Raw genomic sequence first — 13,186 nt, forward strand, 5'->3', positions numbered from 1 at the left:
CCATCCGACCTTGGAGAGATGAGCTGTGCTTAGCACAATGCCTATGTGTAGAATGAACATTTCCTAGCTGCTCAGCACTAAAGTCTCAGAAGCCTGCCTGCCTTTTTAAATCCCAATTTTGCCACCTTCTGGTTATGTGACCTGGGGCAAGTTACTTTACTTCTGGGCCTCAATTTACTCATCTATAAAATGGGATAATGGTACTGATGTCCTAGGGCTGTTGTGAGGATTAAACGAATTAAGTGCTTGGCACACAGCAAGCACTCACTAAACCTTAGCTATTGTTTGTGCCTTTGGGGTTTTGTTTGTTTGTTTTGTTTTTGACATGTTATTCCCCACCTCTAAGTCTCTCAGAGGGTAGGAAACTGTCTGCAAATCTCCCTGGGCCCAGTTAGCTGTCCTACCTTCAGTCTCACTTAAGAGCCCTTATGCTGTAATCTAGGTCACCCTCCCCCTCAACCTCCCCAAGACACATGGACACACACAGAGGTCAGCAGAGTGGCCTCAGACACAGAAAATAGTTTAATTCTCCTGCGGCGGAGGGTCCCGGCTCCGGTAGGGAGGGGGATTTGGTTTTGGATTTTGTTCATGTGGGGATTTATTTGGGGGTTAAGAGGAAGGAATAGGGGAGAGTCTGGTCCTTCCAGTGGGACCTGCCCGGGAGAATGTGTACTGGGGAGATATAATCTGGAGAGACAAGGAGGCTGGACGCAATACGGGAGCGCAGAGGGAGAAGAGATGAGAGACAAACAGGGAAGGACGTAAGACAGAGACGACAGAGGGCGGGACAGAGACAAACGAAGGGAACAGAGAAAGGGGCACCCCAAGCCAGGCCCGACGGGACCAGGGAATTGAATGGGGTGGGGGTGGGGGCTTTGGAGGCCGCCGCGGGACAGAATAGGATCTAGTCCAGCCAGATACAAGAAATGGGTCCCTCGCCCCTGCCTCGGGTCCCGGGCGGGGGGAGGGGGCTCGTGTCTCAGTGCTGCAGTGTCGGGGGGCCCTGCCCCTCCCCGCGCTTCGCTGTGTAAGGCACCGGCTCCAGCGAGGTCCGCGAGCGCGCGGGGGGAGGGGCAGGAGGGGGGCTTAAAGTCCGTGGGGGACAGGAGCTCGGCGGCCCACCCTCAAACCCCCCTGAGCGCGGGGGCGTGACTTCGAGCCGCAGCCCAGGCCGCCCACCCCCTCCAGGGAGGAGAAGGGCACGCCTCCCCTGCAGTCCGACGTCGTGGCTCGGCGCTTTATCCCCCGAGTCCTGCCCCGGCGTCCGGCGTCCGGGCGGCTGGGCGTTTGTCCGCGGCACCCAGGAGTCCCGGCGCCCGCCAGCCGCTCACACGGTACTCTCCAGCATCCACTCGGTGCTGGTAAAGGCCAGGCGCGCCCTGGCGGAGCCCAGCCCCAGGTCTCCGTCCTCCCCGGCCGCGCCCCCTCCGGCCCCGTCCAGGTGCGGCGTGGACCGGTGGCGCTTTGTCCGCCGGGCGCGGCGCGGGTAACTGTGGCTCTGGAAAAGCGCCCCGTAGTCCCCGTCAAACGAATAGCGCTGCTGCGGTCTCGGCCGGGCCGGGGCTTCCCCAGGAACCAGAGCTAAAGTGGGGGGAGCCGAAGCCAGCGGTCCCAGGGCCCCAGAACGGCTCCTCCGAGGGCCCGCCGCGGCCCGGGACTCCATCCCGGAGGTTTCCTCGGACGGCAGCAGGCACAACGAGGTGGCTGAGCCGCCCAGGGAGCGTCCAAGGACCGCCTCCGGTTCCGCGGAAGCCGTGTCGGCAGCCACGGCCTTTGCCTCGATGGCCACCGCCGCAGCAGCCGGAGCTGGCACCTCGCGCAGCGCCTCGTAGCGGTCTTGCGCCGGCGGGGGCGGGGCTTGCGTTGCGCCTGCGCCGGCGCCGTTGGTCTGAGAGCACACGTGGCTGACCCGCGGAGGCGACCTGGAGGTGCCCTTGACTCGGCGGCCATCCCCATCGCCGTAGACTTTGTAGCGGATCATGAGCAGAACTATGAAAACGAGGACGGAGGCGACAATGACACCCCCGATGGCGATGATCATGGTGCCGCCCAAGAAATGGGCCCTCAGTGGGCGACAGGGCGCGGGATCCCCCGCCGTGGTAAACTGCACGCAGCCCACCACTCGGGTGGCGGGCAGCGCCGTGGCCCCATCGTCGTAGACGGCCAGCACGCACAAGTCGTAGGCGCGGCCCGCTGCCAGATCATTCACCAGGAAGGTCTGGCTGGTGGATGGGATCATCCTGCGGGAGGGGGCGGGATCAGCGCGGGGTTAGCTCCACTCTGAACCACGATGCTTCAGTTGCATGTCCCACCCGGGGGGACCAAACGATACATCCCTACCAGTGTCTCACCCTCTACTGGGACAACAGCAGCCATTCAAGCAACAAATTCTCACCCTCTCAGGACCTTTGATACAGCCCATGCCCCTTATCTGCATGCCCCACCCTCAGACCCACCTCCGGTCCGTGTCTCATCACCTACTAGGATAATTTTAGCCATTCATCTACCCTCATCTACATACCCTGGCCCCTGCCAGGGAGGAATGCTACAGTTTTTATGCCCTGCCCTCAAGGGGCGTGCTCCCTAGCAGTGTCTCATTCCTACTAGGACAAATGCCGTTCAAACGTTCTTATCTACATATTCCCACCTTTAAGGGGATGGATGCTACAGGCCACGCCCCCTTACCTGCATGCCCCACCCTCACTCAAGTGGACAATGAGGTCACCTCACACCCCGTCTTACTCCTACTGGGGCAATGGGTGCTCTTCTAGTTCCTCTCTTCTACACATTCCTGTCCTTTTGGGGAAACCATGATACAGACCACTCCCCCTCATCTGTACATCCCTGGGTATACACATCTCGTAGCTGCATCTATCTTCTGGGACAATTTCCAAGCCCCTCAACTACATATTTCTGCCTACTAAGGGGCCAGGGCTAAAGGCCACTTCCCTTCTGATTGACAGGTGCCTTCCAAGCCACACCCCACAACGGTCCACTGGAGATGGTTCCCCTACTGTGCCTAGGACCATGTCCACTCTTTGCATGTCCTGCACGTGTCCAGGTAACAAAGGCAACCACTCTGTGCATGCCCTGCCCCTATACTGCCTGAAGTCACTAAATCATGCCCCCTGGTAAGTTTCATCCATAATTGGGGCAAATGTAGCCACGAAAGCATGCTTCTTTCTTGCTATGGGCCCCTGCCCTCAAATGAGCAGCAGTGTAGAGAAGTGGTTAAGCTGACAAAGTCTGAGAGCCATGATGCCAGGGTTTGAGTTCTCTTCTGCTCCTTGCTAGCTCTGTGACCTCAGGCAAGTTTCTTAACCTCTCTGTGTCTCATTTCCCCCAAATGGGGGTATTAACAATTCCCACTCCATAGAGATGGCGTGAAGTATGACGAGTTAACATACCCAAAGCCTGGCACTTAATAATTTCACTAACAGCTTGCGTCCCACACGATGCTGGTCAGTAACCCTTGCTGTGGCTCACACTCTCCTGCCAGCTGTGCTCCTCCGCATCTATAAGGCCATTCCCACTAGGCCTTGCCCCTCTTCTGTTGGGCACGTCCCTTCCATGTCCAGCCTCGGCTAACCTGGGACTGCCACATCCACATAGATTTGCATGCACTCAATCTCGCAAGCTCTCCTCTCCCACAAAGTTCTTAGTGGGTCACCAGAGACAAGAACCGCCTCTTCATCTGCGTGGGGACGATGCTGCAGGAGCACCACCTCCTCTAAAGGCCATGCCCCCATCTCTACAGGCCACCTTCTGGTCCTGAAACCCACCTCAGTTCCTCCATCTCCAGAAGGTTCCACCACCACCAAGAGCCATCCTCCCACCGAAAGACTTCAAGTAAGGCCCTCACCACCTCATAAAGGCCAACCACCTCTCCGGCTCTCCCCCTGCCTGCCATTTCACAGACCACTGCCCCCCCCATCCAACCTTGGGCCCCTGGCTGTAAGTCTTCCTCTTCCTTTCATCATCCCTTCTCAAAGAGCCTTGGATTCCTTTTGCTCCTTCCCCCAAAATAACCAGTTGCTAGGGACTCCCCCCTTTTCAAGGACAGAGGCTGCCTCCTTAAGAAAGCTTGAGCCCATGTGTCTCTAATTGGCTGTAAGACCCAAGCAAGCAGCAGAGCAGGCTTCTGGTTGGTTGTCACCTCCGCCCATGGCGGCAGTGAGGAAGTTAACCCCTGCAGTGCTGTAGCACAGGTGCCTGCAATGGGGGACGGAGGATTGGAACTGTGGCCCTACAGGGAATGGAAGAGTCCCAGGGTCTGTTGCCCAGCTGGAGACAGAGGGCCACCAATGTCGGCATACATGCAGGGTCTGGGGACCTGTAAACCTCCCTCCACTCCATCATGTAGTGACCATGGGTTAGAGATAGAAGGAAAAGAAAAAGAGAGAGGTGGAGAATCACAGAAACCAAGAGCTGTTTACAGAAATGTATTATCCATCTCCCCTAATCCCTGCCTGGCAAACAGTAGGTGCTCGATAAACATGTGTTCAGTGTAAAAAGGGCAGAATTAGGTGTTAGAAGGGTAAGAACTGGAATCCTGGCTCTGCCTCTTTCTGTGTGACCTTGAGCAAGTGACTTCTCCCAACTGAGCCTCACTTTCCCTATCTGTAAAATGGGAGGGGGATCATGGCTGCCTCACAGCGGAGTTGGGAAGGTCGAATGGAGTAGAATCCTTGGTAGTACGTTATAAAAGTTTTTGTTTTGTTCATTTGTTTGCCCTAATGTTTGTAAGACTGGACCGGTGTTTGATCCATCTCGGTAGGCCCGGGCCCAGCATGGAAACTGGCATGCATTTATTCAGTGTTTGGTGACCAGATTCAAAAAGAGAGGAAAATGAGGATGACAGAGACAAGAGAAAAGGGAGGCAGCTACTCATTCAACCAACAATGGGAAAGTGCCTACTGTGTGCCAGGACCGTGGCCAAGAGAACACTGGGCAAGGTGAAGATGGAGCCCAAGAGGCAGACTTCTCATGCAGGTCTGAGCACCCCCAAGATCTGGGGTTGCCCACAGGTAGGGAAATGGCTCCACCCCCTCTGGCGCCCCCAAGTGAAGTCAAACTCAGGATTAAGCATTCAGCGGGCACTCTACAGTGTGCCCAAGGTGGGCAGAGCCAGGATGAAGGAGAGATGTCCACAGAGACCACAACCACCTATCAAACTCTCCCACTGTGTGCCAGGTCTGTGGCTGTGAGCCACACTCAAAAACTACCCAGCTGGAGAGGCAACGCAAGGCCAAGGCTGTTAATTCATCGTGCACTGCCTCCTCCCTCTGGGCTGTGAGCTCCCTGAGGGCAGGGACTGCTCTCTTGGTCTCCCTGTGTCCCCTGCACCCAGCTCAGGGCCTAGCAGAGAGCAGGGGCTTAGTGCCTCATGAGGGCAGGAGGGAGAGAAGGTACAGACAGACAGAGACATGGCGAGAACAAGAGAAAAAGAGATGATGGGGGAAAGCAACTCTTTAACATCTGTCTACACCATACGTGTCTGTCCTCACGGGGGCAATGGCTTCTAACCCAATGGATGGTGGAAATAATTTGTATTTATATCTTTTTCTCATACTTTTCTGTTTCTATAATGTACCCAATGTATTGATACAGTAGTACTGGTATATAATTTCCAAATATAAATGTAACTGTAAATATATATGTGTGAGTATATTTCATGCTCTAGAATGTTTAACTGACAAGGTAGACAATCAGACACTTTTGGCGAGCAGTGATGTAGACCCTGAGCCCCATGAGAGCAGGGATCATGCTGGGCGCATTCACAGTTATAACTCCAGTGCCCAGCCCTGGTCTGGCTCATGTGGGTGCTAAACGAAGATATGCAAAATGCATGAAACACAAAGACAGTGAGACAGAAAGAGAGAGAGAAGGAAATATGGCAAATGAGAGCCGGAGACCACTCTACGTACCCATCTAGAACCCCAGCTGAGCAAGAAGGCCTAGTGAGCCGGCAGATGGGAGGGAGGGCCCCTGGAGTGAGAGGAGGTCCTGGGACTGCAGCACCCACCTGTAGACAAGGGAGTCATCTGCGGAGCTGTTGTACTGGACCTGGTACATGCGGATGCCAGGCACGGGCCTCTGGGCTGGCCAGCGGATGAGCACAGAGCTGGAGGTGAGCTCGGCAGCCACAAGCCGGCGCTCAGCCCCAGATTCATTGGCACCAGGTCGGCCAGGTGTGGCGATGTCCGAGGAGCCAGGCTCGGTGAGAGGTGGTGGGGCGGCCGGTGGGGGCGCCATCAGAGGCAGAGGCACCACGCACACCTCCACCGGTGCCGTGGCTTCCCCGGCGGCGTTGGAGGCGATGCAAGTGAACGTGCCACTGTCCCGCAAGGTGGTGATGGTTACATCCAGTGTCCCATCCCCCCGGACCCGGGTCCGGCTCGAGTTCCCCAGCAACCGCCCGTCAGGTGCCACCCAATGCACCACTGGCTCAGGGTCACCCACAGCGCGGCACCGCAGGCTGACCGCCTGGCCCTCCACCACCAAGGCCCGGCCGCCTGCCTGCCGAGTGATCAGTGGAGGTTCACACAGGAACTCCTCCTCGGGGATGGACCAGAAATAGCGGTCGGTGAGGTGCTCAGGGGTGGCGCACGTCTCCAGGTCATCCTCCCTCGTCAGCCGCCGCAGCCAGAGCAGCTCGCAGTTGCAGTGCAGGGGGTTGCCGCCGAAGCTGACCGTGAGCGGCGTGGGTGGCTTTGGCCCGGGGCCTTGGGACCTCAGGAAGAGCCCATCAGGGGGCAGTTTATGCAGGCGGTTGGAGGTCATGTCCAGGCGAACCAGTTTGTGAAGCTGCACGAAGGTACCTTCGGCGATGTGGTCGATCAGGTTGTGGTCCAGCGTGAGGGTGTTCAGGTTCACCATCTGGCCGACGGCCTCCCACGGCAGGGCCTCCAAGTTGTTGTAGGACAGATCCAGGTCCTCCACGGTGGAGAGAAAGGCGTCGAAGGCGGCCGACTCCACCCGGCGGATCTGGTTGTTGCCGAGGATCAGGTGGCGGAGGTTGCCCAAGCCGCGGAGCTGGTCGCCCCGGACCTCCGCCAAGCGGTTGCTGTCGAGGTGCAGGGCGCGGAGGGCGCGGAGGTCTGCAAAGGCGCCAGCCGCCACCTGGCCGATGGTATTCCGGGAGAGGGTGAGGTGCACCAGGCTGGTCATGTTGGCGAAGTCTCGGCGGCGGACGGCCGCGATGAAGTTGTCGGTGAGCCGCAGCTCCACCACGCGCCGGTCGATGGCCGGCGGCACAAAGAGCAAGCCGGTCTTGGCGCACAGCATGGTCAGCGTGGGTGCCACGTTCTGGCAGATGCAGCGGCCGGGGCAGGGCTGGCCTCGAGATGCCCCCGCCCAGAGAAGCAGCAGAAAGGGCAGGGCAGCAGGCGGCAGCGAGAGGAGCGCCGAGGAGAAGGGGCCCGCAGCCATGGTGCAGGGGGAAGACGGGAGGAGTGGGAGGTGAGATCTGCAAGGAGGGAGGAGGGTCACCCAGGCGTAGGGCTTGACCACCAGCCTGGCCACCCTGGGATTTCCTGCTAGGAGTCCGACCCAGATCCCTCCCTTCCTGACAAGCGGATCCTATAGGACAGTGACAAGACTGATCATCAGCTGGCATGCACTTGTTAACAGATAACAGTATTTCCATGGCTGCTTGGTAAATTACCACTGCCCCACCTCTGAGTGTCCTACCCCCACCTCTGCCCCTCTTCTAGGAGCTCCCAGACCTCTTATAATCTCACAACCAGAGGGATGTCATCTGGCCCAGCCTGTGTCTTCCACTACCCATGATATAGTTTGAAAAATCACTGCTGACTAGGGCTTAAAGTCATGGATTTCAAAGCCATACTCCCTGGGTTCAAATTCCAGCTCTGCCACTTACTAGCTGTGTGACCTCGGGCAAGTGTCTGAACCTCTCTGAATCTCGGTTTCTTCATCTGTAAAATGGAGATAAAAACAGGCCTTACCTCTGTGAGGATTAAATGGATTAATGAGCATGGTATACTCAGAACAGTGCCCAGCACATAAAATGTGTTCAATACATGTAAGTGGATAATTATTATTGTTATCATCATGTCCAATATGTGCCAGAGATAGAAATGTGCACTATTATTAAGAGCAAGGGCTTTAGATCAAATAGACTCAGGTTCAAGTCCTGGCTTCCCCAACTTGATAGCTCTGTGACCCCAAACCAATGATTTTCCCTAACTAGGCCATAATTTCCTGATTTGCAAAATGGTCTGATAATTGTACTGTCTTCATTGGGTTGCTGCAAGAGTTCAGTGAACTCATTCATAGGGGTCACTGAGCACGGGGCCTGGCACACAGTAAGTATTCAGTACATGTTAAGGGTAATACACCCCCCGCAATCTCTGGCTGTAGCAGAGGGGGTCTGAAGGTGGGAGAGGCTGAGAAAAACACGTCAGTCTCCCTGCTCAGTCTTGAGAAGTCTTTCTCTGAGCCTGGTTTCATCCTGGGCTCTGCTGAGCTCCCACACAGGGGGCAGGCTTTCATGTTCACATTAATGGGCACAACACAAGACCCCATATATGCCTACACACACACACACACACACACACACACACACACACACACTCTCACACACACACACACACACACAATCAGGCTGTGCCTCTGCTCCAGGCAAAACCTTCCGGCAGGGATTCCCCCTGCGGCAGCTGCAGCCCACGACATGTCAGCTCCCATCACAACACAGGGTGGGTGGGGGGTGAAGAGAAAAGGATGGGAAGCGGGGGTCCCTGAAACTGTTTTCACCCCACCCCATGCCCCGGTCCCTGCTGGCCCACCTCCCAGGAATCTGCATTTGGGGCATGGGGCCTGATGTGGCCTTGATCCTTCGGCCCATGGGGAGGGGGACTGTGGACACAGAGAAGGGACCAAGAGACAGACAGAGATGAGGGGGAGAAAGAGATGGACTCGCAGTTACAAAGAGACAGATTCAGAGAGAGAGACAAAGAGACAACAAGAGAAAGAATCTGAAAGAAAGGTGAAGAGACAGTAAGATTGAAGCAAAGAGAGACAGAAAAACTGGGTGGAGGAGACACACAGAAAAGAGAGACTGAGACACAGAGATGGAGAGGGGGAGAGACAGGAAGAGAAAGTAAGAGTGTTATAGAGACAGATAAAGACGGGAAGAAAGAGAGAGACTGAGGGAGACGGTGATGGGGCTGAAGAGAGAAAAAGGCAAAGTCAGGGCATCCCACCATCTCTGAGGCCCCCCACTAATTTGTCTTGCACTCCCTCCAGGACACTGCTCTACATCAGACAGAAAACCCTGGCCTGGGAGGTGGCGCTCCCAAGGTAGGAGGCCCAGCTCTGTACCTGCTTGGCAGTAGGGTCTCTAGGGCTCAGAAACAATCTATGCAACGGGAAGTCCCACAGCTTGGGTGGGACTCAAGTTGAAACTGTAATAATAACACTGAAAATAGCTAACATTCATCAAGAGGCAGTGCAGCTTTGCTGGACAGAATCTGGCCCCAACCTTTCCAGGTTCACACCCCAATTCCCTGCTGTGTGACTTTAATCAGGTGACTTCCTCTCTTTGTGCCTCAGTGTGTTCATCTGTAAAACAAGGATGACAGCACCTGCCTCATAGGATTATTGTGAGGATTAGATGAGATAATACACTGTAACATGCTTAGAGTAGTTTCTGACAGAGTAAACACTATATAAATGTTAGCTGCTATTAGCATTAAATTATCATTTTCTCTGGCTTTTTCTCAGCCACCAGCAGGTCTGAGTATCAGGAGATTTTCCCATGTACATGCACATACACACACACAATGGTAAACCATGTCCATGCCACTCTCTAAATGCAGGGTCATATCACGTCAGGAAACTCTTTTGCATCCTTTACAGATATGCAGAAACTTCCCTTTTCCGACCACTTGTCCTGAAAGGGGTTGTCTCCAGGTCTGAGACCACCACCTACCACCCATGCCATGGTTCTTTCGAGCCCTTACCCAAACACGATGTTCCTGACCTTGTCACTACCCCCCAGCCTGGGGGGCACCTGGTCCCTGCCATACCCGCCACTAAAATCCATACAAGGCAGTGCTCCAGGCCTCCAGCTGGCTCAGAACGAGCCCAGTCACTCCACATCTCTCTCCCCAGCCTGTGGGACCCCCACTCACCTCTCTTCAGGGAATCAGGGCCTGGGCCAGTACCTGCAAAGGAACAAAACCGCACTGTTAATATTCTTCTGGCTCCTCTCCGGAGACCTGCCTCAGAGACCATCTCAGCCAAGGAAGTCCCTGGTGTGATCACTCTCTCAGCTCTCCTGCTGCAGATTCTGCATAGTCTCAGGTGGACCCAGAAAGTCATCTCTGGAAACCAAGGAGTCTGGGCCTAAGACTCTTCACCCTCCAAAACCCAAGAGTCTAGGACTTTTGTCCTTTGTCGTCTGGGGGCTCAAGAGGCTAAGAACGCCATCCTCCCCTTCCCTCAGATTCAAGAGTCCAGGTCTCAGTTCCTTCCTTTCTCAAGACACAGGACTCTGGCCCCCCAGCCCTCTTCTCCTTCAAACCCAGGATTCTAGGCTCCCAGCCTCCTCCTTCCAGAATCCACATCCCACTCCCCCAACTTCAAAGACCTGAACAGTACCAGGAGCTGGGGGAGGACCAGAGATTCTCATCTTCACCGTCACACCACTGTCACACCAACATGTGTGGACATGCCAAAACCCACATGGGCCCACAACCCACGACTCTCCATCTGGATTTCCATGGACACAGCAGCATGATCTGTGTGCCCCCTGCCTACAGTAGGCTCTTAGTCCAGGATGTGGGCACACTTGTATCCTTGGATTCCCAGCATACCACAGGTCATGCCATATGGGCCCCAATTCACTGGGCCCATAAGTGGGGTCAGCCTTGTGTCAAGGACACAGGCACATGTGCGTATATCATCCTGAATGTATGTATTTGAACATACACAACCCCACCCCCAGAGACCAACGTGAACACAAAAATGGACTCACAGTATAGACACATATCCTCAAGGTTGACACACTGACACACAACCACACATACCATATTGCCTTTTCCCTCGTACACTCACACACAGATGCACACACACTACAGTGAAACCCACGTGTCCCCAGGTGCGTGCACCTATAACAGATCTACCCTTGCACACTCACCAACACACAGGGGCACACACATATCACTCGCACAAAGATACACAGGTACATGCTCTTAAATGCCCAAACACACTCATGCAACTTCACATATCCCCATGATGCATGGTCACAAAGCTGATACATTACTTCACCAACAGATGCACAAATGCACACACTTGCAAATACACACCTCACACACATACACAGAACCACAACGTGCACAGACACTTACAAGGCTGATACATACTCAAACAAGCACACAGGTACAGAAAGATCCACCTTTGCACAGACACTCCCAGATGTTCACTCATAACAGACATGCTCACACAACTGCCCTGGGAGGGATTTACACACTTACAAATACACACAAAATATTGAACCACAGTGGCACAGTCAACAGATAAGCAGAGAATCCCACTCACACACAGTCAGGGACACACATGCCTCCCAGCCCTGAGGCACCCCCGCCCCACCTACTTCCCAGGCCAAAGAAATCCTAACATTCCTCCCTCTCAGCACAACCCCTCCCCAGCCAGGTCAGAGTTCAGCAGGTCGAATCTCAGAGGGTTGGGGGCCTGAGTCGTAGAGCATTGGTCCAAGGCAATCCTCCCACCAGCAGCCCAAAGGTCCCTCAGCCTGGCTATCTGGATGCAGGCAACTCCGGCCCCATCTGCGGAGATCTGGCCGGTGGGGGAGTGGGGTGGGATGGGTGGGAAAGGGCCAGGTCTGCGTCCCTCCCCTAGGGCCCATCTGTCCATCCCTCGGCCTCTCATCCCTCCATCTGTCCACCTACCGGCTGCCCATCCACCCCCCCCAGCCACCGGGAAGGGGAAGACATGGCCGTCTCCCCCAAGGACCGCCGAGGACCCCCCCCGGAGTTGACATGGACCGAGGAAGCGGCAAACTCCCCTCCCCCAAACCCACACAGAGGCCTGGTCCCACGAGGCGCTGAGCCCCAGCCCCCCGCCGGGAACCTGACATGGACGCACAGACACACACCCTCGGAGACATACAACCCGCAGACACACACACACACACACACGCACAAATGGACACCCAAGCGGGCACACCCGGCTACACAGATCCTGGGATGGACATCCAACCCGGACACAAACACCCCACGCAGCTAGCCGCGCGAACACACTAGCTGCGGGGGGGTAGGGTGGGGGACCCACACCTGGGCACACAACCCACGCACACACACCTGCACACAGCCCCTCCGATGGGCGCGCGATAGCCCCCCAGACACACAGCAGGAGGGGCAGCCACCCGGGGGGACACACACGCACGGCAGGACACAGCACCTCGGCTCGACACCCGGCACACACCCGGATGGCCACACAAGCAGGGCGCCGCACACGCCGGCGCCGGGCACACAGAGGGCCGCGCGAGCGCACGCCGGGCCCGCCGCAGCGCCGCGGACACACACTCACACGCTCGCACGCTCACACCGGCGCTCACACCGGCGCCCCCGCCCGCCGCCTCCCTGGCCGCTGCGGGCCGCGCTCACCCAGTCGTGGGGGGGCCCGGGCCCGGCCCCGCCGCCGCTGCCTTGCTCCGCGCCATGGTGGGGGGAGAGTCGGGGGAGGGGGCGCGGTGCCGCGGGGCCGCCTCCCTCCCGCCTCCCGCCCTCCCTCCCGAGCCGCCGCCGAGCTCCGCCCTCCGCACCGCCCGCCGCCGGAGCCCCGCTGCCGCCACCGCCGCAAGCGGGGAGGAGACGCCGACCGGAGGGGCCGGGCGGGGCGGCACACGCCCCCGCCCCCCGCCCCGGGGCCCGCCGCAGACCCCTCTCCCCTGCGGAGCTGCCGGCCCGCCCCCAACCCCTCCCCAGCCCCACCTCCAGCCCTGCCGGCTTCCCCGGAGACCACCAGACCACGCCCCGACTGGCATGGGGAACCCTTGAAGCCCCAGTGGAGACCTCGGATCGTGTCCCAATGCCCAGGGGGACTCCAGATCATGCCTTACCTCCTTTGAGAACCCAGACCATGTTCCTCAGCCACCCAGGACCACAAATCATGTCCTACTCTCCTTGGTGACCTCAGACTC

At 57.0% G+C, this 13,186-nt stretch overlaps 1 protein-coding gene across 5 annotated transcripts; it reads right to left on the reverse strand.

Annotated features, from left to right (window-relative positions):
• Positions 1 to 535: 535 nt before the first annotated feature.
• LRFN1 (leucine rich repeat and fibronectin type III domain containing 1) lies at positions 536 to 12,705 on the reverse strand. Of its 5 annotated transcripts, none has more exons than XM_081216187.1 (5): positions 12,651 to 12,705; positions 10,155 to 10,187; positions 7,883 to 7,937; positions 6,026 to 7,468; positions 536 to 2,240 (listed from the first exon to the last, which is right to left on the reverse strand). In XM_081216187.1, the coding sequence occupies exons 4-5, from the start codon at positions 7,429 to 7,431 to the stop codon at positions 1,328 to 1,330; spliced, it is 2,319 nt and encodes a 772-aa protein (XP_081072313.1). In that variant the 5' UTR covers positions 7,432 to 7,468; positions 7,883 to 7,937; positions 10,155 to 10,187; positions 12,651 to 12,705; the 3' UTR covers positions 536 to 1,327. The 5 variants fall into 5 exon arrangements, with proteins under 5 accessions (XP_081072313.1, XP_081072315.1, XP_081072312.1 ...); XM_081216189.1 differs by having other exon boundaries at positions 9,984 to 10,187; XM_081216186.1 differs by lacking the exon at positions 12,651 to 12,705 and having other exon boundaries at positions 10,155 to 10,242.
• Between the last annotated feature and the right edge of the window lie 481 nt (positions 12,706 to 13,186).

The sequence above is a fragment of the Mesoplodon bidens genome, assembly GCF_964165515.1.
Source record: "Mesoplodon bidens genome assembly, chromosome: 18".
NCBI lineage: Eukaryota > Metazoa > Chordata > Mammalia > Artiodactyla > Ziphiidae > Mesoplodon > Mesoplodon bidens.